The sequence below is a fragment of the Larus michahellis genome, chromosome 10, assembly GCF_964199755.1.
Source record: "Larus michahellis chromosome 10, bLarMic1.1, whole genome shotgun sequence".
Taxonomy (NCBI): domain Eukaryota; kingdom Metazoa; phylum Chordata; class Aves; order Charadriiformes; family Laridae; genus Larus; species Larus michahellis.
This window is the reverse complement of record NC_133905.1, coordinates 20,394,280-20,416,913: the sequence shown is the minus strand read 5'-3', so window position 1 is coordinate 20,416,913 and position 22,634 is coordinate 20,394,280. Positions and strand designations below refer to the sequence as shown.

The window sequence follows — 22,634 nt, the reverse complement described above, 5'->3', positions numbered from 1 at the left end:
CGGCGAATGCTCCGCACCCCTGCCGGGGCGTCTTCACCATGGCAACGGCTTCCCGGACGGATGGGCGGGAGGGTGGGTCAATCAGAGCGCGGGCGCCGCGCTCCCATTGGTCGGATCGCCTCTCCGCGCCTCGCCGGGGGTGGGGCGCAGTAGGGATTGACGGCTCGACGAACCAATGGAGCGGAGTTTCTCAAGGATTGAGGGGGCGGGCGGCGGGGAGGCAGCCAATGGGCGCGCGCCATGGGCGGGGCGGGCCGGGGCGCTCCGGAAGCGGAGAAGTCGGGGGAAAATGGCGGCCGCCTCGAAAGCGGAGCGGAGCGGTCCGGGCCCGCGGGGCTGCCGCGAGCACGCCGTGAGGCAGCTGGACCGCGTCAAGGTGATTCGGGGGCGGTGGGGGGCCTGAAGGGTCCCGAGGGGTGATGGGAGTGGGGACCGGGAGGGCCCTGAGTGGGGCTGAGGGAACGGGGGCTTGAGGGGGCATTGTCGGGTCGGAGCGGGGTGGCTGGGCCCGGCTCCCCGCGGGGTCCCTTCGGCCTGCGGCGTTTGGGGCGCGATGCTGGCGATGCCGGAGAAATAAAGCCCGGCGGTAAGAAAGCGGAGCCCGGGCCGTGCTGCTGCCGCCCCGCAGGGACGTGGGGCCGGGCTCTCCGCAGTCCCCAGCGCTCCCCTCAAAGTGCCCGTGGGGCCCTGGGGGTTCCGGGCTGTGGGGCGGCTGCGCTCCCTCAGCGTCGCCCAGGGGGCGAGGAAGCAGAGAGGGGGAGCCGGTTTAGGGCCAGACACGGAGACCAGCTCTCCTGCTCCCGGGGCTGGCAACTAGGCTCACGTGGCTGGTTTTGGGGCTGAGAAAGAGAGGGAGTTGCATGGCTTTGGGCGCAGGAAGAGGGCTCGAGATGAAATCCATGCCAGGCCCCCTCTCTCTGTGCGGAGGCTCTGTCCCTTCCCTGCTCCCGAGGGCAGCAGTGGCTTGCAGGACCCCCGGCTCGTCCCTGTTGGCTGGGTGTGACAAACAGGTTCATTTCTCTGCTCTTCTTTTCCCAGTGTCACCTTCTGCAGCACAGGAAGAAAATCCTGCGTGGCTGATTCCGCTTCCTGCTCAGGTAATCACACACGTGGGGCTAGGGGAGCGGGGACACACATTTGCAAGTTCAGGGATGCTACAGCTAGTCCAGATAGAAAAGGCAAATTTTCTGCCAGTGCAGAAAAGCTGATGAGGAGTTGCAGTGAACAGAACGTGCCTCCTGCCTGAGCAGGGCCCTTGGTAGTTAGGAGTGGTTTCCTTTGGGTCAAAGCCTGAACTTTCATCTAGGATAAATTAAGAGCTGCCTGTTACCTTTGTTAGGGTCAAGAGTTTCTCTTCTATTTGTTCCTACTGGTTCCACAGGCGAGTGCGAAATAGCCTTTTCCTAGGTGTAACTCAATTTTGACTAAGTCTGTGGTGTCAGTCTAATTAATGTTTGAGCCTCTAACTGACAGTAGAAATGTAATGAATGAAACGTGATGGAAACTGATGTGTCACATGGTTTTTATTCTTTTTTATTATTATTGTTTGACTCTGTATGGCATGTTTTTCTGTGGCTCAGTCTGCATTGTTCCATGGAGCCTTCAGTCTAGGACTTTTAAGCAAAAAAAAAATCGCCAATTTTTATTTTGTGGTCCCTGTCAGACTCACTGCTGTCAGCCCCCCAGCCCTGGTGCTCTGCACGCAGTGATGCAGCGTCCCTGGGGCTTGTCCTGGGGGGAAAGTCCCTGTTCCACAGGTTTTTGGGGCAGAGGCGCTGGCTGTCGGGGCCTGGGCTGCGAGTGCGGGCAGGGCCGAGAGCTGGAAGCCCCGCAGCCCGGTCAGTGGTTGCGGTGCCCGGCTGGCCTAAAGCCGACTGACAGCAGTCAGTGCTCATCGCCCTAATGAGTGCCGAGAGCACGTTAATTAATCTGGTAAAGTTTTACTCTGGAAACAACGCATTCCAAATATTTGTAAAGGCATCTCAAACAGGATCTCTCTTATGTTTGGCAGGATACATGCTACATAGTCTTAGAGACATGGAGCTACTCTTTCACAGAGACTGCTCTTTCTCACCCTCCTTCAGCACTAGGACCTGAGAACTCAGCAAAATAACCCTGTGTTATCTTTGTAACACGATCAAATTCTCAAAAATCTTGCAAAGTAGCAAGTCACATTTAAACCGTGTAGACAAAAAAATACCAAGCCTTAGTACAAACACTGAATTGTCACAATAAACATGTACTTATTTAAAAGAAGTTTAACAGTCTTTTCCAATATTATTTCCTAAAATTTTCAAAGGATGTTTTTCTGCAGCTTCTTCAAAGAAGAAACATGGAACATTCCTGACCAGTAAGGTAAGAAAGATTTATTGTTTTGCTTTCACTTTCCTTCTTGCATCCTTATGCTTCTTCCGGCATTCCTGAAAATATTTCAATTTAACATAATATTAAGAGAAGTTTCTAAATTCACCTCTTTGTTTCAAACACTTTTTTTACATGCAGTAAAGTAACTGGTCCTGTACAATATAGAGATTAAGTAATTTACCTGACTGGACATCAGAACATAATGTTACATACACTTCTACACAAAAAATTTTTAGTTCCCTGGTAATTATAAAGTTTCAAGCCCTTCTAAAGATCCTGAATTAATTTTTAATGCAAATTAAGCAAATAAGCAGCTGTGTTACCAAGGAACAGATGTTAAAATACTCACCTCAAGCAATAATCTACGTCTGTCCTCCCAGCCATCTTTTTCTTCACTGAGCTCTACTGATCTACAAAATAACTTAGGGCCCTCTGCATAAAACAAAGAACAAATTGATATGGTTAAACACTCCCAAATACGCTGCTGTTTGTAAATCTCGTGAGCAGCACAGCAATAAGCTCAGAAGGGTTAACACAGTAAATTCTACACAGACATTTAATGATAGTTATCTAACACGTCTCAGGAAACAAACATTATTTGAGGCTGTCCTGATAATTCATTGTATAAAATACCGAAAGCAGTTGTTTTGGTGGCCTGTGGTTTTTTGGTGTGGGTTTTTTTTGTTGTTGTTTTGTTTGGTTTTAACTATGAAATTAAATTTGTTTGGTTTTAACTATGAAATTCATTATATTCACAAGAAAAAAACCTGCACTCTTTAAGATCAAGAACCATATGGACGTATGTGGCTGATAAGAATATTCAATATTCTTAACAATAACACCAAAACACAGAAAAAAGCTAAAAGACCATATGTATGCCTGAAAGGATCCAAAATGTCTAGATAACCTGTCAAGTGATTTTTCTTTTTTGTAAGCCCTAAAAGACGAGCCACATGCTGGGCAGTTTTCCTCTGAAAAGAGGAAAGGAAGACAGCTGCTCAGCAATTATTTCACCAGGACTTTCTTGTGAGATGTGCTACCACAACTTATACCACATGTAATGATGGAAATTTGCAATTTTTTTTTTCTTAAACCTCTCATCTGTGTTTTAACTACAAAACATTAATAACGAGGCGGTTATTTTTTTCTCATTGAGTTTCAGTAAGAGTTAAAAAAAAGGAGGGAATAAGTTCTATTATACCTCTTAGTCGTTCGTCACCTTTGGAGAAGAAGAAAAACCTAGCACTTTCTGTCTGTGGTAAAGAGAAAAACCTAGACAAACAGAAAGGAATTTTAGCATCATAAAAGTTACTGTCAAATTCCATTAACACAAGTTAAAGCTGTAACGCTCCAGAGAAATAGTATGCTTTGAAGAATATTACTCCGTAGTAACCAAATATAGCATTCTATAAAAAAAAGCTTTCTTAAGAAAACTTAATAGATATTTGACTTTTGGCCAAACCCACTACCCAGTGAAGTTCTCAGGCATTGAGCTAGAAACTTAGCTTTTATACTCAACTTCAAATCAAGCGTGGTATTGGGATTTTTGACTGTTACATTCTGTGCAGCAAGAAATGGTTTCCTAAGACAACTTCCATTGTTCAAGATGCGGAATGAAGATGTTAGTTTCCCATGACCTGAGTGCTGCTATTAATATTCTCATAGCATCAAACTACTACAACCCAGTAGACAACAAATACAAATATAACTTGCATTTCTTTGTCCCTTTCACTTTCTGGTGCCTCTGGTTCATCTTCGCCCTCAGAACTGCTGTCTTGGAAACGTGGATCTTCTTGCCATGTGGCTTTTACAGGTTTTATTACTTCAAGTACATAGGGCTCTGCAATAGTATCACAATTGAAAAAAAAAAAAATCAGATTACTTCCTCACTTTTCAGTAAAAATTTCTACTTCAGAGTGAATAACGTAAATTGGAAAAGGCATATTTAAGGACAGAAACCTCCCCTCCCAGGCTTTCCATCACCCTCTGGGCAGGTGTGAATTTAGTTTGCTTTCTCATACACATTCACCCTCAAAATTCACAACTGGTATCATCACAGCATACGGAAAAAGTGCAGGAGTCCTTCTGAAGCTTGCTGTTAGGGTCCAGGGTTCTATCAAGTCACTCTGATCTAACAATCATTATCAACTGAGTTGGGAGTAATTGCACCCATTCCTATTTTTATCTTGCAGAAGTCGGAATAAAAGCTTTCTTAATAACTGTCTTTGCAAAGAAATTCATAATGCCTTAGCTTATTCTTTCTGTGTGTTTAAGCTACGTTATTTTCACGGATGTATTCCTGCCCGTAGCATACACAGCCAGTTGCCAGAAGCCCAGTTCACACACGGTAACTTAAACACGTACTGAGCCCTTAATACTTTACCTCACCAAAAGGACTAAGGTTAGAAAGCTATGGTACACTTTTGTTTTAGTGTATAAACACAGTACTTGTCTGGATGACCAGAACAAAGAATAGCTCCTGTGGTGCCTCTCTCTGGCAATATAAAACTGTTTCCAAACCCAACAGTAACTAGACCATGAAACGCAAACAGTATTTTATGCAAGAGAAAGATCAGAAAATTCTACTTTGGAAAAAGTAAGCATTTGCAAGTTTAAATTGTCCACAAAACACTCATAGTTTGTGCTCAAAGACTATCCACATGTTCTCCCTTCATGATTTCCACATGACACACGTGATCTTAAAGTCAGGTTAAACAAACCCAACAAAAATAATCACAAAAATCACCTAAGCAAGTTTGAGCTATGTGCAATGGAGAGAGACTTCCCTTTTTGTTTATGCCAATACAGCAGCTCGCACAGTAGCCCTGTTGCCACCAAACAGGGTTCTTACACAATATAAACCAATAATTATTCATAACAGCAAATATAAGACACAGTGCTCAAGTGCAGTTCTCAGTGTTAAGAACTTTGTGAACTCTGAACTACATCTCACCTCAGGTATTGATTTTCCACTTTGTTCTAGACATCTCCTACAGATTCTGACACCCGTATTATTGCATTCAGAAGACACTGAATACTTTCTGTCGTCAGCAGAAGTGTGGAGGTCTGTTGGTTTTCTCCTGTGTTTGTTTTTAGTTTTTTCCTTTGTATTTCAGTTAACTTCACACAGTTTCTTTTATTTCCTACATTACTACTTATTAAGTTACTTGATTTCAGATTTTTTAATCTTGATTTCATAGCCTTTGTTTTTATCAGAGGCTAGGACACCCCGATAATGTGTCATTCGGTTTCAATTTTCTAGAGGTACAATAATAAAATTAAGTACGTAATAAAACTATCTTGAGGTCAGCTCTAAGATTTTCTTTTGCTCATAGTGCTACCTTAATTAACACACATTTTATTTAAAATTTTGTTAGTTTATATGAAACCTGATTTGACTTGTATGTCTCCCCCCGACTTTCCTTGAGAAATGTAGTGGATGATAAGTTTTTCCATCACTGTTCAAAAAACAACTATAGTTTCTTCTCAAAATACTCCTTTCAAAATTCCTGGGATGGAAGCATGAATTAACTGTGATTAAAATACAACAATCTTGGCAAGTGTAAGAAGATCATAATGACTTTGCATAATTACTGACTTTTGCCTCTGAAAATCCCCTGGATTCTGAGTTTCTAGACACTGTATTACTCTACAGTGCCTGACATAAGCTACTCATTAGAAACTGTACTATTATATACGTACTGCTGTTACCTTCTTTTCTGCCCGACTCCTCCGTGTCTCCAAAGAAGGAAAACCTGAAACCACTAGACTCCTGAGCTCCATTACTCCTAGCGTTTGGTCCCAAATGGTCAGGTCGGGTAGAGTCCTCCGCCTCATTTTTGTCCCAGGGTATTTCTTCATTTTTTTGTGCTTTGCTCTTTGAAGACCCAAACAACTCTTTTAAATCAACAGCAATCTCATAATACATTTCTTGAGACACTTCAGGCACTTTCTCACGCTCTTCCCTCTTCTTCTTCCTTTGAGCTTTACTGAAACGAGATCATTAAAGGATAGTACTGCAGCACACATATTTTTAAAAGTTCCCAAAGAGGCAGCCTTGCTATTAATGTCTGCCTAAACTTATACAAGCACATGAATTAGTACTTCACTTTTAAGGTTTTGGTGGTTGTTGGTGGGGGTTTTTTTGGTTTGGTTTGTTTTCTACTTCTTTCTTAGCAATTCCACGTTCTGGCAGTAGGGTATTTCCTATTGCCAGAAACAGGTTTCTGGCATAGGGCAGCATGACTATCCTTTTGGTTTAGAATTTTGACCCATTTCTTTTCACCTCCTGCAATTTACCCACCCTTGGAGGGTATGCAGTGGGGAAACATCTGAGGTTTCACACTAAAGGCAGGAACAAGGCTACTTTATAATTAACCACATCCTGACTTTTCACTTAATATGTGATAGCATATAAATTAAGATATTTAGGACTTCCTGGCAAAAGAAATATTAAGAGCTAATTTATTTTTTTTTCCTCACAGACTTGCAAATCTTAAAGTCCATGACTTGAAGCAAAGGGGATAGCCTGAAGGTGAGTAAGGAAGACAGAAAAATGCATGCAGAGAGTAGATGCTAGAATGAAAAGATGACATTGAATCATGTGTTTTTAGTGGTCACAATTCTTATTATATCTTGATTTTAGCAATAACAGAGAGAACTACAAACAAACAAACAGAGCAGTCTGCATAGTTTCAAACTCAGTCTTCTGCTACAGCCGTCTTTCTGCGGGAAGAAACATTACCATTGTAGTTACCAAACTATAACATTACCTCTCTTTTTCTGTAGCACTTGTTTTCCTTTCAAAAACTGCATGGTCCTGTCTTGTGGGATCATAGCGGAGGGCATTAATATCTCTATAAAAATCAAAAGGAAAAGAAAAACCATGAGACATTCTAGATGTTCCACTGAAAGCTACCCTCAACCTTTACTGTTGGATTCCAATTCACATTGACTTCTTTACCAAAATGCTCCAAATCAATCCAAAACCTAACTGGCATTTACAAAGTACTTGCTAGTCACTGTCAGGATCAGGAAAAGTTATAAACAGAAGTGGCTTTAATGAAATTGTAATATTTCATATAAAACATAGACCTCAAGTCATGTGTGTTATGCATTAAGAGTAACTTTATACCTGCACCTGTTTATCTTTTGAAGAGTGATATCAATATATCCATATCAATATATCTATTTCTTCTAGTACCAAACATTGCATAAATTCAATTAGTCCAAGGGAAAAAAACAAAATAAAACCCAAGTAAAACACACAAACAAAACCTCATGATACCCATCTTTCAAAATTTAAACGTTTTCGGGACTTTCAGCTAAAGCAGTCTAAGGTCTAGACTGACCTCAAAGCTTGTGTAGCAAAGCCCACGCTGCCTTACGGCAATGCAAGAAGGTGATCACTTATTTCCCCTCCTCTCCCTAAATTAATGCTCACGGCATAAATTAACTGCTTTTAAATGGTTACATACTGTATCATTACTGAGGTATTAGAGAACACTGTAATTCACAAAACTTTCCAAAGATGATGTCTGGGATTGCACAGATTATTTCCCCCTCTGCTTAGTCTTCAGAAAATACATGAACATTTGTACAGAAATCATGGGATTAAATAAGACTGTGCAGCAGTCACAATGGTGTCTAGCAGTCAGCAGTCACTGATGCAACTCTAGTAGTGACTGTTGGTAAAAATTTACTAATTGCACGCTATTTAATTACCTTAATACTACTAACTTCCACCAATTCAGTCCACAGACCAAGATCTGTTAAAGTGCATAGTTAAACGTCACAATACTTCCAACAGTACATTTCTGAACCTATCGCATCATCCTCTAGTGAAGGCTAGAGCATGCCCAACAGCAACATGTAACAATTTCCTAATCTAATGAAGAAATTTCTCAAAAGCAGACATACAGATAAATGGAAAAAAAAAAAATATTTCTCCACTGAAAAAGAAGTTTGATGCTAATCACCTGTAAGCCAGAGAAAACAATAACCTTATTAACTGCTATGGAAGTTAGAGTCTAACTTAGCGACTCACTGCCCAACTCACACGTTCTTTGTTTAGCCAACCTAAGTTTGTCTCCACAGAGAACAGAAATATATCTTACATAGGCAAGGACTTAGTAAAATCTTAATTTTTCATAACGAACAATCCAATCATTCAAAATCTATTACAAGAAACTCAAGCAGGCATCTGATAATTTTTTCCCTAAAACAATGATAATTACCAGTTGTATAATCTATTGGGACACTCAAGTTGGGAAACTGCATTAAAGACTGACTTCAAATGCACATAACAGAGAAGGAAATACTTTTCTCAGTCAGCTAGGCAGAACCTTTAGTTGTGAAACACTGACAAAAATGAAGCCTTCCTAAAATTCCTTCTTTTTTGATAATGGATTATTCATACTTGAATTTCTTAGCGTTTGTGGCCGTTTTAGTTGTCTTAGGGTGTTCAAGGTTGATATTCAAGAGGCTTCCCAGTATTTGCAGGTTTTTCTTTTTCTCCGCAGCAAGCTCTTCTTCCTCATCTGCCTTCAAGATGTTTGTCTCTGCCAAGAGAAAAATAAATACATTATTTTTCCCCCACTGTGACCTGAGTAAGCCTGTAATATTTGATATATAACATTACTACAGTACTAGAAGAGCTCACACATATCAACACACCATTTCCTTCATTTAAAAGCTACTTAGAGGCTCTCTCCCTTGTACTTCGAAAATCTTTGATTAGAAATGTCATGGACATCTATTTCATGTGAAAATCAGCTCCATTATTTAACCCGTTCCCCGCTTATATCACATAAATGTCAACCGCTTTGCCACTGACAGATGCTGTACAGAAGACCACATTAAAGCAACAAAGGGAATAGCGTAACTAGGCAAAAAAATAAGTTTCAGAAACAAATTCTGAGTCTTGAAAACTACGTTAAAAATTTTGGGTTTGGTGTGTGTGGGTGAATAACTCTTTAAAAAATTTTTTGCCTTTTTCAGCTTTTCTGCCTTCTGTTGCTTAAACAAAAAACCCCAAACTCTCCAAGTCTGCCAAATCAGCCGGGGACTGCAGGGTGACAACAAAACGGTTCAAGTGAATGCAATGGTCAAAAAGTTTATTTTAAAGTCACCACCTATCCTGTGAAAAACATGGATAAACACATCCTGATATCATCCTGTATTAAAAAAAATATATTTTCCAATGTTGATTTATCAATCAAGTATGTCTCATTCTACTATTACAAATACCTTTGCAACATATACATTTCAGAAAACACAACTACCAATATATACAATGTACAGCCACAACGCAGTTGGGTTATTTTCCTTAAGGAGTCACTAAAGAAGCAAGAGAGGCTTAGCCTGTAAGTTGCTTCAAGTATCCACAATTAAGGCTCCACGATATAGGTCTATTACTGTCATTAACCAGGAAATGGGAGGAGGTTTACCTTCTTCTTCACCGTCACTTTCAAGGAATCGAGCATCCATGCGAAATCTTTCATCTGTGCCAAATCGTGATTGCAATTTCAAGAGCTAAACAAAATGTAATAGATCCTATTAAGCACTGGAGAAGAAAAATCAATGCTCAGTAACTTTTTTTTTTTTAGTATAATTATGCCAACATATTAATAACCTTTAGCTCGTGATACCTTCTCTAGAAATTTCTTTGTATTCAAAGATGACAACATCAGAGAAACTCCTCCCACTCCCCAAAACACATTGTTTCCTCCATGGCTACTGTTTCCTCTATTTAACAGAATTCTCTTGCAAGTTTGTAAAAATCATATTCAGCAAGTATGCAAACCTACCTTATGTTCTTCTGAAATGGCATTATGGAGATTGAGAAGTAAACTAAATTACAGTAATGGGTTCACTCACTCTTTCACCAGCTTTGCCTTCAAACTGAGGCTTAATTTTGAATCTCTCATCGTCTGTATCACCTTGCTCATCCTCACTGCTTTCAAACAGTCTGCCCAAAGTTTTAGAAGCAGATTCATCCTTTGTTAAATAGAAAAAAAATACAAAAAAGCAATTGTTTATATCATTTTGAGAAAATAAATCAGTATCAACTTTGTTCATATGTTTTCCAGTAGATTTCTTTAACAACCAGCTCACTTACTGATCCATGCACTTCAAATCTTATGTTGTATATATACACACCTTGTACAATTCTGCTCTACAGTTATAACTATGAAATTTTAGCATAGGCAAAATATCCATGTAAAGGGTAACTCACGTGTTACAATACAAGAGAGTTAGGTATAAAAATCCAAATTTCTAATTGTGTCAAGGGAGACCAATTTTAAAATATCAATGTATAATTACACCCTTTCTGAACAAGCTTCATTTTTGGTATAAACTCTAGGACGTAGTTTAAGTCAGTTAATAAATATCAATGATTATAAAAGGTAAGCACTCCATGGCTTTGAAACAATTTTCCATAGAATTAGATGTTCTTTTAAAGAAAAGGAAAAATACAGGCCAGGGATTCTAAATACAGGGTAAGATACACATATGTAAAAAGAAGTGCTAAATGTGAGGAAAAGTGAGAAAAGAAAGTTTTAATTAAGTAGTGAGAATGGTCCTAACCTTACTGCATTTATGAAGAAAAAAGCCAACAAAAGCAAGACCAATGGTTTAAAGCTTTAGCAGAGATGCGATTAAAAAATGTGATAAGAAGTTCTACTCCAGAAAAAAGTACTTAATTGTGCTGAACATATGGCGGTAAAATCCTGAAGAGTCTGCTAAATAAGGTCTCAGTTAGCTTAGGTGTAAAGAGGAAGTCCCACACAACTTCTTTGGACTCTAACATCACTTTAAAAACAAGACGCTGCATTAATAGAGATTCTTTGTCCACAGCGTTGAAAGAGCAAAGAGTTCCGTACTACTCAAGCCAAATCTCTTCCCCTTCCTTTGAAGTAACAAAATTTTAAAATTATGCATAAGCCCTACAACTTAAACATTCTTTTTCTATTAATCGAAGTTAGATTATCTCTTAATCAAGTCTCAGTCTCCTCACAAATTCTCCAGGTTCTCCAGCTTTATCAGATGCATGGTTAAGTTCTTAGAAATCTGTTTCACATTAGCCAAAAAAAAAAAAAAAATTTCATTCATATTAATTCAAACCTTATCTACTTTTTTCTGTCACTTCACTATGAAAAACAGTCTTCAGAATAAAAGGCATAGTCATATTGATGTGGCATTACCTTACAGAATACTGGAATTTTCCCCAATAACACTTACTTTTTCATGCGTATTTCCCAAACTTGTATCTTTCTTCAACACCTCATCTACTTCAGCTTCACTTTCCACATCTGAATTGAATATGATGTGTTTATGCTTGCCTGCTGGCTGGCTATCCTATGTAAGAGTGAAACATACCGAACACATCAAATACTTGCTACAGTCGTACATAAACATCTAAAAGACATTTCCACAACACGAAAGGAGGAATCTGCTATTCCTCTTGCAACTCTGGAGACATTCCAGGAATTGGGTACGCATCATTTTGTATACTAGCAAAACAAAACTGGCAATGTAATCAGAAATTTCAGACTATGATTTTAAAATACCTTAAACCACATCTATTTGTTTCCCATTTTCTTTTACTGCATGCTATTCAGATGGAAGTTGAATGTAATTACCAGATTTGAAAGAGCGCCTTGAATGAGTTTCTTCTGTAATTCTCTCTCTCTCTGTCTCTCTTCTAGAGCTGCCAGTCTCCTCTGGTTATCCAGCAACTCTTTCTTTTCTGTGTTAGGTTCCTTTGAGGCAGCAGCATGAAGACGAAGCTCCTTGTTTTCCAGAAGGCTTGTCCTCCCATTCTGACATTTATTACCTTCACTTTCTGGATTTTTATTCCTTACATCCCTCTTCAATTTTTTTGAAAGCAGTTTTGGGCTTTTCAATTGTCGTTTAACTCTTTTCTGTGACACTGCAGCATTACTCTCCATGTCGCTGCCCTCATCTTCACTTTGATCACTACAAGGGGCAGCGTCTCCATGCTCTGAATTTTGGTCTTTTTGCAAAGAACTCACATCTTTGTTCTTTCCTTGTAAACGTGACCTGGAAACAGGCTGATCTCTCTCATCTTCTAAGGAGGCAGCATCTGACAATTCCTCATGCTGTTCACAATGCGTATTTTGTCTCTCTTTGCTGCTGACTTCAAGTGAATGCAACGGATGGTTCTTAGACTGTCTTTTAGATGACTCCTCCCCACAGCAAGAAATACAAGCTTCAACACCTAAACTTTCTACAGACCTCTTCTTTAAACTAGTGCTGTCCTTGGTTAATTCTTTTTCACAAAGGGACCCCATTCCTCTGAAGGGCTGGTATTTCAAATGTAAATTATTTTGTCCCTTGGAGATTTCTTCATTCTCCTCCCCTGCTAAAATTGCAGCAAGTACATCTTCAGGACAGATACACTTTTTTTTAACTGCAGGGTGAAATTTAGAAAGTGTTGTTTTATTTACATTACCCTTAGGATTTTCTTCAACACTGCACTGACAGGAACTCTGTGTACTGTCTGATTCTTCTTCTGTTGTCCCAGAGTTTTCAGTAGCTAATGCTTTTAAGTCATCTAAAGTAAGGTCTAAGCGGTAACAGTTTTGCATCATGGATTCATAATCAGAACTGATTTCAGACTCCCCTTTCTCAGGATCTGAACAAGAGCTTTCACTATCACTTGTCTCTGTTGTGCTGCTAGCTGCTCTACTCTGCAAGGCAGCAATTTTGAATTTTTTCATTTTCTCTTTTCTTTCAGTGTATTTTTCTTTTAACTTGTGAGTTTTCAGTGAGGAGTCATTTACCAAATCACATTTTTTGTTATTTAATATTTCTTTATTTTCCACCTTCACCTGTTTAGAATCTTCTAAAATTGCAGTTTTCCTGCTGCTTAGATCTGGAATTTTACTTTCAGCAATAATTTCATCTCTATCTGCTGAATCATAAACATTATTGCATTCCATAGTCTCTTTCTCTCTATAACTTCCTTTGATAGCTTTCTTCATGGCACCTGGACTGCTTAAGGACCAGTGACTATTGTATTTTAATTCAAAATTATCCCCAACAATTTCTAAGTGGTCACTTTCAATCTCAACGTTTTCGGCTTTCTGTATTTCACTCTCTCTCTTTACCATTGCTCTGATTTCCTCTTCAGAATCAATATCACTATCAGAAATACTCATATTATTTTGAGCTGTAACTCCAGAAACATTCATTTTATCTGATAATAAACCTCTCCCTGATACTGTACTATTAAGACCGCTTGATGGAGGCAATTTAGACTTCTCACTGGCTTTGGATTTTGATCCTTGATCTAGTTGAGGTGAGGAGCTTGTCTTTTTTGAATGTGACTGGGACCCAGAAGAGAGCGCTGCTGCTCCATTCAGAGCCTTACTGCCCAGTGGCCTCAGTTTTTTAGGTGTTTTTTTAGTTACAGGGAACTCTCCTTGCCGCTTCTTGTTTATGCTGTCTTCTGTCCCTTCCAAGTGCCAAGTAAGCTCAGATATAGGAACCGCATGTGTCAAGTCTAGTTCCAGCTTTCTAAGGTTATGGCAATATTTTGATGGGTCGTATTTCACAATGTTAGTCTGAGTTAAGGAATTAAAGCAACATGATTATTTCATCATGCAGACTTCCAATCTTTACAAACAGGTTAAATGCTGCATGAAAGGCCAATGAAGAGTCCTTTTCAATGTTATGACTATAACCCTTTAAGCAACTGACTTGCAGTCTAAAAAAAAAATAAAAATATTCAAATCGCACAAACTTACTGCAAGATTTACTTAGGGGATTCAGTGAATCAAGTATGACACATTAATCAACATTAAGACCGTTAAGCAAATGTTTCCCCATATGATGAAAGAAAGAAGGGAATTGTGCCTATGCCCAACCAATAGGAAAAGGATATTTTATTTTTTTGTTGACTCCTAAGGTGCAGGATAGGCAAGACTCTGCCGAATTTACCAACAACCCATTTCTAAAAGGGAAGAAAAAATGATCAGTGTTAAACAAAAAAAGGAATGAAAATAACCCTGGAATAAAACAAGAGATATATTCTTTGATAACAGAAACACTAATAAAGAACCACCTGTGACTAATTCTTTTTTTGTTTACTCTCTTGAGATATGTTCGTACTGTGCAACTTAGGCAGCTTCCTTCTCAAAAAAAGAGCAAACCAAAACCCCAAATTTTTTACAATCTGCAAATAAATACTGACAATAAAAAACTGAATTTCTTCACTTTACAAGTACTATTTTTAATATAAGGCTTCTGGTTTATGAATTAACATGGATATCTATATGGACAGGATCATTATTATTTTGCCTTTTTCCCCTTTCCCACTAAAAAATTAAAATTTCACCCCATCACTCTCCAAACCCATTCTGTGCTTAGCAAGTAATTTTGAAAACTTTGTAGTAAATACAGTTTTTTCTGCCGAAATTTGCATGTTCAGTGATTTTATTCCAAGTCTTACTTTCATAAGCATGTGTAGACCCTGATCCTAAATGTGTTGAAGCACAGAGATTAAGTCTGACAACCCAGCAGTCAAAAATGTATCTGCTGTATGAAAATAAGAGACACGTTCTCTTTACATGCGTTTAAGGGTGACATGAAGATATTGCCAACATAAATGAATAACAACGCATTTACTAATTCAAGATGACAGAGAAGACAGTATGATCAAGATTATTTCCAGTCATTTCAAAGGACGACAGGAACATTCTACATGTTTACCCATAAGGAATTTCTTTTAGACTACTTTTCACAAGTTGGATTGTCACACTTCATAACAATTTCTTTACATAAAGTGTAGAGATTTGACATAAATTTAAATGTAATAAGCTTGTGCTCAATTCTGGGTTGTTGTGGGGTTTTTTTGGTTTAATTCTCTATACATTTACCCCACCATACCTTATGGTCTGGCACCTCTGTACCTGGTACTGCTTTCATATGAAAGTCTACAATTCCAGCCTTTTTCAGTGATTCCAACAGACACGTTTCGTCATTTCTCTGTGGCTTTTCCTTCTGCAGCTTTGCTTCCTCTCTCTCTACAGCGAGCCTGTACCAAGAAGTACATCATATATGAAAAAAAGTCTGCCTATACGCTAAATTATAGCTGGCAGGGACCCTCTCCCACAGAACAGTAACCATTCACTGCTTAAGAAACTAATGTATCTGCTACCTTCAAGGGAATAATGATGAAAACATGCTGCAGTATCTAATATGCATCAACAGTCCATCAATGGCAAAAAAACCCAGAAAGAGTAAGACCGTAGCAGAGGAAAGCACAGCCATAATGCTATCAGGTAAACAGAAAAGGGGTAGCTATAGCAACAACATATATTTTTTAAAATTGATTTTTACCTGTGCAAAAAGCTTTCTTTGGCCAACTCAATTTGCAGTGTCCCCCCTTTCCATTTCGATTTATTTAAAACTGACATACCTGTAAAACAAGGAGACGGGAAATGAATATTTTCTACATTAAAAAAATACACGTTAGACGTAACTATGCCTCCTTCTATGATAGTCTGAAGTTTCTTTCGCATGATCTTATACTCCATTACTCACCTGATTTAAGTTTGCATACAAAAGGTCTGACATCCAAAACTTAAACAAACAAGGTCTACATCCAAAATTAAAAGTTCTGACTTCAGAAGAGTCATTCAAGTCTGCATGGTTCAGTTCAACTACAAACCTGAAAATTCAGATATATGTACTCTGAAGTTTCTACACTACTGTTAGATAGGCTCTTCTCTACTTAAGTACTTCTGTACTTCAGCTTTCCTATTCCTAATGGCAGCATTCCATAAGTAAAAGGGCATATTACCATTTCTTCTTTCAGGTATTTTCACCTGCCGTTTTGCTGCTACATATTACACAGGTGGGTTTATAACTATGCCAGTAGTTTTGTAAACCAATTGCTTTAACTGAAGCATGCTTTATGTAAACTACATTTCTTCTCACATCAAGTCACTTCTAACATTTTATGGACCTGATGAAAGCATTTGAAGCACATTTCCTATACCCTTTCATAAAAGGATTAGAACAAACTCATAAATCACCTATTTCAGTCACAGGAATCTTTTTAGTCTACTTACATCTAATTACTGAAAACTCCAGTAAAACAACTTCCATAAAACTGCAGCTTAAAGAAAATGGAATGAACATGACAACAGAATGAAACAGGGTCTACCTCAACCACATCCTGATTTGACAACTAGATGCATTTTCAGTAATGGAACTTGACTCAAAAGCATAAATAATGTACTTACACTTTTTAAGATCTGTATCGGAAATGCTGACACTGATGTAAGCAAAAGTTTTCACTGGGTTCCCTGCTCAATGACAAACATTCAGTTAATTCCTATATAATTTCAGCATTTCTTCTAAACTGAAAAATAAGCTATTTCCTGAAAATAAAGCATCTCTGAAGCAAAAATTCCATTTCAGAATACAGATTGAAAAACAATTCACTTTGAAAGGATGGATTCAAAACTGTTACCCTGATCATCTTTTCTGGTAATAATCTCTGCATCCGAAACACGCCCAAACTTGCCAAATCTTTCTTCCAGTTCAGCCTTAGAAACGGTATGGCTAAGCCCTCCAACGTATAAGCGTTTTGAGACTTGTTTGTTCTCCATGTTGAGAAGTCAAGCTGAAACACGCATTCTCTTTACCTGTAGTAAGAAAAAAGATAACAGTTCACTAACACACCGTAGGAACTCATGCAATCATCATACCAAGCTGTGGAACGCGTCGCTCGGTCAGAAATCCTCCACAAAGAGCCTCTGGAGCAGAGCAAAGCCAAGGAGCGCTCTGCTCCAGCCAGCACCACTGAGCCCTGCAGTGCCGTAACCCACCCGGGGTTAGGCCTTGGGGGGCTTTAAGCCTCGAAGCGTACGATGGGGTGCAAGTGCCAGCGTCTCTTCCCAATATTAAGCTTTCTAAGGATTTTCTAAGCGCGGGGGGCTGAAGGGACTCATGGGGGAGGGAGGTGTCACAACGCGCCCTCAGCCCCCACTCCCGCCTCCCGGGAGAGCCCGCGGCACTAGCAGGGAACCCCCACCCGAGAGGCGCTGCCGCGACCCTCCCTCACCACCGCCATGTGCGATCCTCGCAGCGCCACTCCGTTAACCTTCCCCCCGACACCTCTTCCCGGCTCTCACTGGCGAAAAGAGGGTTCCGCCTGCGGGGGCCGCCGAGCTTCCCCGCGCCGCGCTCGGGAGCCTGTTTCCGGCCGGTCAAGTGTGATGGGAACACACGGGGAAGGTCTTGTGACTGCAGGCGGTTTGGGCGTAACTAACCGGGAAGAAAAGTAGGGTGATTCTCCGCGAAATGAAAAAATAAAAAATAAAAATAAGCAAATAGATAACAAAATAATACTTTTGCTACCCAGTTCGAGTAGTGGCCTCGGGAGCCGCCCTTCAAGCGGCTTTGTTCCTTGGCGAGGGGGGAACGAAGGCGCGGGTGGCCCTCCCTGCACGGGCAGCAGCTGTGGTAGCACCCAGGCCCCCAGCCGGCGCGTTGGGCGCGCGCAGTTCGAAGGCGCGGGGCGCGCGCGCTGGCTGTGCCGCGCGGGTCGCTGCTCTCCTCAGGGCGCGGCGCCTTTCTCCTCAGGGCCGGGCTGGGGCAGCCCCCTGGCGCAGCCGGACGAGCCGCGTTCTGCAGCCGCCACCTCGTGAGATTTGAAGGCTGGAAGCAAAGCCAGGAGACGCCGAACCCCGCCTGCTCGTTTCTCAAACTCTGGAAAGCTTTTCCTGTGGCAGCGTAAAAGCAAACGTTTAGGGGTGTATACACGTGCAGGTGCGTAGGAAAGTGAAATATATACCGTTAATTTACCGATATATGTATGTGTGTGCACGCTTAGGCTGAGGAGATGTGATTGATTGTCCTTAAATTTACGTTTTATTTAATTAAAAGTATGTGCAGGCATTTTTTTCTAGAGATAATGCTCTTTGAAGTTATAAGCAGTCTTTAGTCTTCTGCAGTCTAGTAAAATCATGTGAGTTAAAACAGCTGTAAGCAATATATGTGTTCTGTTACTGTTTTCAAAACAGCCAGCTGTTAAAAGAGGAATTAGCTAACGACCTAGGGTAAAGTTCCGGTTATTGTAATGTTTTTCTTTTTTCCAGAGCATGCTCTTTATTGTAACCAAAACTTTCTTCAACGTATCCAGTTAAAAAAAAAAAAAAAGTAGGATGCATTGAAGCTGGAGAACTTCAATTTCTCTTCTCCGCTATCTTGTTCGTTGTCATACATTGCACAAGATTGCTCTAAAATTTCAGAGGAAGTTACCACTAGGCATAATCTCAGCGATTCTTTAATTGCATATACTTTCTTTATTCACTAAATAAACTTTTAATGCAAAACATGTTTTGAATGTTGTTTTCTTGTAAGTGTTACTAGGATGCTGTTTCTGATGAACTAAACCAACAAAATCCTATTTCTCCCTCATCCTTTTTGTATTGAACCATATTAGTGTGGATCTTGCAAATACAGCAGGGGTTGTTTAAAACACACATAAAACTAGATTATTATTTTTTTTCCTGGTTGAAAGTATTAAGGTGTTGGTGTTGAGCTGCATAATATTCTCCATAGTCCTTTTAATGTGTCATGTCCAGGCTGAATGTCAGATTTTTTTTTTCTTAAAATTGATGTTTATTTATTTTGAACTATTTATGAAACACGGTTGTTTCTCTATGTCTCTTTTCTGCTGTTTACTTGAAAGGTGTGTTAGAAGGAACAGGTGTGATTGACTGATTTAATCAGGTGTGTTGTTAGGTGAATTGGTCACAGCTGGATTTGGTGTCTGTGTCTGATTAGCTTTGCTTTCTCTCTGCAGAACAACTGGTTGTTCTACTACAGCAAATGTAAAACAGCTGGATATGCTCCTGAATAAAATCATGATTAGTTAAAAAGATTCTTAAAGAAAGCCTTTGACTACGCTAGATTCCTGATTTAACTTCTTATTTGGAGGCTATGCAGTGATCTGTGTCTTAAAATTAATTTAATAATTGCATTTGGACTCAATGAATTAGGTCTTTGAGGAACTAATGCAACAAAATTACATTTCTTTTCAAAGTTGTTATCTGTTTTGGAGAAAACTTTTTTTTTTTCTTTTCTCTGAAGTCAGAAATTCGCTTTTTATCACAGTCTTGCTGATATCTAGTATTCACTGGAAGTGGAATCCTGTTCATGGTGCTTTTAGCAGAGTGAGTTACCATGTTTCTTAGGAAGACTTGCTATATTCAGAATTATGGAAAAAGCGGCCTTTCTGCTCTTCTGATGTCTACTTGCAGACCAGCGTCTTTCTAAGTGGACTTTCTAGTGTTTAAGTAGGAATTGACATTGATGACAGAGTACTGTAGTATTAATAGGAGAGTTTTACTGCAAGCCTAATTTTGTTTTCAATTTGGTGACGCAATTCCTGTCAAATTTGGTTGCTGAGGATCAAGATTTATGTTAGTTTAATCTTCCATAGCAAACAGGAGTGTTTGACACTCTAGAATTCTTTGTGGAGGTATAAATTATTATACTCGTCAAAGCTACCTGGGATGTTTAAAAATTGTATGTACTAATTCTTCAGCTTTCAAGAGTCATAAAATATAATAGAATTGTCTCATTTTAAGTAGAGGGGTGGGAGAAACAAATGCCTAAGGTTATATTTGCATTTCTTAAATTCCTTAGATAAAAATAATTTATTTTGAAAATGGATTTTTTTTCTTTTTGCCTAAGAAATATATTTATTTTGTTTTATCTAGTAAGCTTGATTCTGAGAAATGGACAACAATATTTGTCAAGTTTATGAAGATGAAATCCAGTTGCTGGAAGGAGAAATTAAACTATTGACTGAAAAGTATGAAGATATCCAACAAGAATCCACTTTTTTTTCTGATGAGGAGATATTAATGTCAATGTATGCCATTTTTTATATGTTGAATTAATAGTGTTTCTTTGTCCAAATGGTTTAGGATAAGTTTTTACCTCTATGTTAGGACTTTTCTTATGTTATTTTTGCAGTGCTGATCTTGTTTAGGACATGGCTATATATGGTAAAAGTTTACAAATAATAAACAGTTGACCTCTTTTTACTGCCTCCTGTTGGTAGCTGGTGTCTTTTTTGGATTTTGTTTTGTTTGTTTGTTTTTAAAAAGGCAGTCATAGCGGTCAGAGCATGATATCAGGTATATTATTCTGTGGGCCCTGCAAAGTTGTTGACTGCAAAGGCCATGTTTGCCATTGTGCATTGTGAAACAGCTCAGTGCATGTTTACTTAAAAAAAAAAAAAAAAAAAGGTGAGGACTGGGGACTTGTACAGGTGTGACTAGTTATATGCTCAAGAAGTGCCATGTTAGGGCTTTTTATTTTCATTATTTAACTGATATTCTATGGCAAACGTACACTCCATAGATTAAAATTAATCGTTTAGATAAGGCATTACAGCTCATTTTTGTGGTACGTTCCTTGAAATGGATGCTTACATCTCGAGACTTATAATAAAGGCCGTGTCTGCCTGGCAGTGAACATAAAGTATTTATGTAAGTTAGAATAGTTTACTGTTCCTAGTAACATGGTCCAACTGAAATTTGACTCACTGAAAACTTGGTCTGAAAATCATCAGATCACATTAAAAATGCCTTTTATTTAATGTTGTTCCTGTAATGATGTGACAAAACATGTTCTTATGTCTGGGTTTTTTCCCCCTTTTGATTTTTTTTTTTCTTTTAAAATTCTAGAAATTCTTTGCAAAAAGAATTTCAGGGAGAATCTAAGGGAAATGAATCTCCATCAGACCTGAAAGCTCGACTTGGAAGTCTAGAAACAGATCTCTCATTTTTAATGAAGTTTACTGGTATTCAGTTCAGAAGTCATTCCAAGAAAACAGTGGAAAAAAGTAAGCATTTTTGTGCCCTTTACTGGTGCTATACTGAGTATACTGTTTCAGTTCATTACATTTGCAAATACATGTAATTCTACTTTCAATGTCAGCAGAAAGACAATTATTTTGACATACAATAGAATTTTCTGTATTGACAAAATAATTTCTGAGTAAATATAGCTTTTTGCATAGTGGGAAAGTGAAAGACTACTGTGAAGTTAGTTGTGCTGTTTTGTTTTTTTTTCCTTAATGTGTAACTTGACTTAGTTATTTATATGGTGGAAGGTATCAGTTGGTACTTTAAATATGAGTAATGGAAGAAATGCAATAATTGTTGAATAGAATTATAATCAAGTATTTTGTTACTTTTATTTTATAACAGCTGGAAACAGAACAGTGCAGAAGCACAGATTATCAGGGAATTGCCACTCCCTGTTTTTTCAATTGGAATTCCAGCTTCTGGAAATGCGGGTAAGGATCAATGTATGTTTAAAAAAGCCCAAACAAATCAAGGAAAAAACCAAAACTTCAAATGGACAAATGTCAATACTTCCTTTTCCAGCTGAAGCCCCCAACTCTGGTAATTTGTTATTTTGATTGCCCCAGTCTCCTTAATCTCAGCCTCAGTGGGTTATTTTCACCCTGTAACAGCTGGGCACAACTTTAGAATTCCAGGCACATCCAAGTAAAATAGTTCTGAAGGTCAAGTTCAACATTCAGTCATGAAATTCTTACTGTCTTTTACTATCGTCAGATACCTTGTTCTGGAGGCTGGAAAATTCCGAACCTTACCTCTCTTGAGGGAACTGAGGAAAAGCTAAAAATCTACAAACTTGAACAATTGTGCTTTTTTTTACTTTGGTTATATTTCTGTTCACTTGGCTAGTGTGAGTAGTCGTTATGTCACAGCAAGTTCCACAGAAGTTACACTAGTGATTACAGATTTTTTTGCAAGGAAGCTCTCATAGGAATCTATTCTTAGCACAGAATTGAGAATGATAAGCGCTGGAAAACAGCTGCTACCTCAATTTGTAATAATATTTTGACATCAGGAAATCTCAAGAAAACCTGATTTTCAGCTCAGCTTTAAAAGGTATTTAAAATTGAATGTGATTGAACTTGATAGTATTAAAAACTGCATTGCTATGTAAAGATGTCCTTCCTCATCTTAAGAAAAGACATGTTATGAATTTAGGAAGTATTTAGATAGTCGTGTGTGGATTGCATCATTTGAAACTGCAGGAGTTCAGCTGAATGAGGTTATTCTGCAACCTGCTGAGTCCACATGTGACTTGAAACTTGTGGTCCTAGTGATAATGATTTTACCATTTGCATGGATAGAACTGCATTTAGCTTTGAGCACAGAAGTAGCATGCGCAAATCATGC

General features: G+C 39.0%; 2 protein-coding genes and 1 long non-coding RNA gene across 9 annotated transcripts in view; 2 read left to right on the top strand and 1 right to left on the bottom strand.

The window, feature by feature from the left end:
• The first annotated feature begins 254 nt into the window (after positions 1 to 254).
• On the top strand, positions 255 to 10,440 carry LOC141749580 (uncharacterized). 2 transcript variants are annotated; one of them, XR_012589405.1, is made up of 6 exons: positions 255 to 376; positions 1,039 to 1,097; positions 2,300 to 2,355; positions 5,348 to 5,428; positions 6,849 to 6,898; positions 9,364 to 10,440. It is a non-coding gene; the product is annotated as an uncharacterized LOC141749580 (long non-coding RNA). The 2 variants fall into 2 exon arrangements; XR_012589404.1 differs by lacking the exon at positions 9,364 to 10,440 and adding an exon at positions 8,886 to 8,972.
• NOL8 (nucleolar protein 8) lies at positions 2,352 to 17,569 on the bottom strand. Of its 4 annotated transcripts, none has more exons than XM_074603275.1 (17): positions 17,535 to 17,569; positions 16,871 to 17,045; positions 16,641 to 16,703; positions 15,733 to 15,811; positions 15,280 to 15,427; positions 14,276 to 14,344; positions 12,009 to 13,949; positions 11,608 to 11,724; positions 10,243 to 10,362; positions 9,813 to 9,897; positions 8,783 to 8,924; positions 7,137 to 7,220; positions 6,076 to 6,353; positions 4,078 to 4,204; positions 3,566 to 3,636; positions 2,714 to 2,796; positions 2,352 to 2,420 (listed from the first exon to the last, which is right to left on the bottom strand). In XM_074603275.1, the coding sequence occupies exons 2-17, from the start codon at positions 17,007 to 17,009 to the stop codon at positions 2,367 to 2,369; spliced, it is 3,600 nt and encodes a 1,199-aa protein (XP_074459376.1). In that variant the 5' UTR covers positions 17,010 to 17,045; positions 17,535 to 17,569; the 3' UTR covers positions 2,352 to 2,366. The 4 variants fall into 4 exon arrangements, with proteins under 4 accessions (XP_074459376.1, XP_074459375.1, XP_074459378.1 ...); XM_074603274.1 differs by lacking the exon at positions 17,535 to 17,569 and adding an exon at positions 17,465 to 17,532; XM_074603277.1 differs by lacking the exon at positions 17,535 to 17,569 and adding an exon at positions 17,465 to 17,532 and having other exon boundaries at positions 12,009 to 13,937.
• Positions 17,570 to 17,622: 53 nt separating this feature from the next.
• Positions 17,623 to 22,634, top strand: part of CENPP (centromere protein P) — a 147,129-nt gene continuing 142,117 nt past the window's right edge. For 2 of the 3 annotated variants that reach the window (XM_074603291.1, XM_074603290.1), the window contains exons 1-4: positions 17,623 to 18,171; positions 20,130 to 20,284; positions 21,105 to 21,262; positions 21,630 to 21,718. In XM_074603291.1, coding sequence (XP_074459392.1) covers positions 20,148 to 20,284; positions 21,105 to 21,262; positions 21,630 to 21,718 — 384 coding nt within the window. In that variant the 5' untranslated portion in view covers positions 17,623 to 18,171; positions 20,130 to 20,147. The remainder of the gene's footprint in view (positions 18,172 to 20,129; positions 20,285 to 21,104; positions 21,263 to 21,629; positions 21,719 to 22,634) is intronic. The other variant, XM_074603292.1, reaches the window with a different exon arrangement.

Coding starts and splice junctions, on each gene's coding strand:
- NOL8 (XM_074603275.1), bottom strand. CDS start 17,009: ATGGAGAACAAACAAGTCTCAAAACGCTTATACGTTGGAGGGCTTAGC. Junction 7,221..8,782: donor ACAAACGCTAAGAAATTCAA/GTATGAATAATC, acceptor TGATTTTTATAG/AGATATTAATGCCCTCCGCT. Junction 4,205..6,075: donor GGAGTCGGGCAGAAAAGAAG/GTAACAGCAGTA, acceptor ATACTATTGCAG/AGCCCTATGTACTTGAAGTA.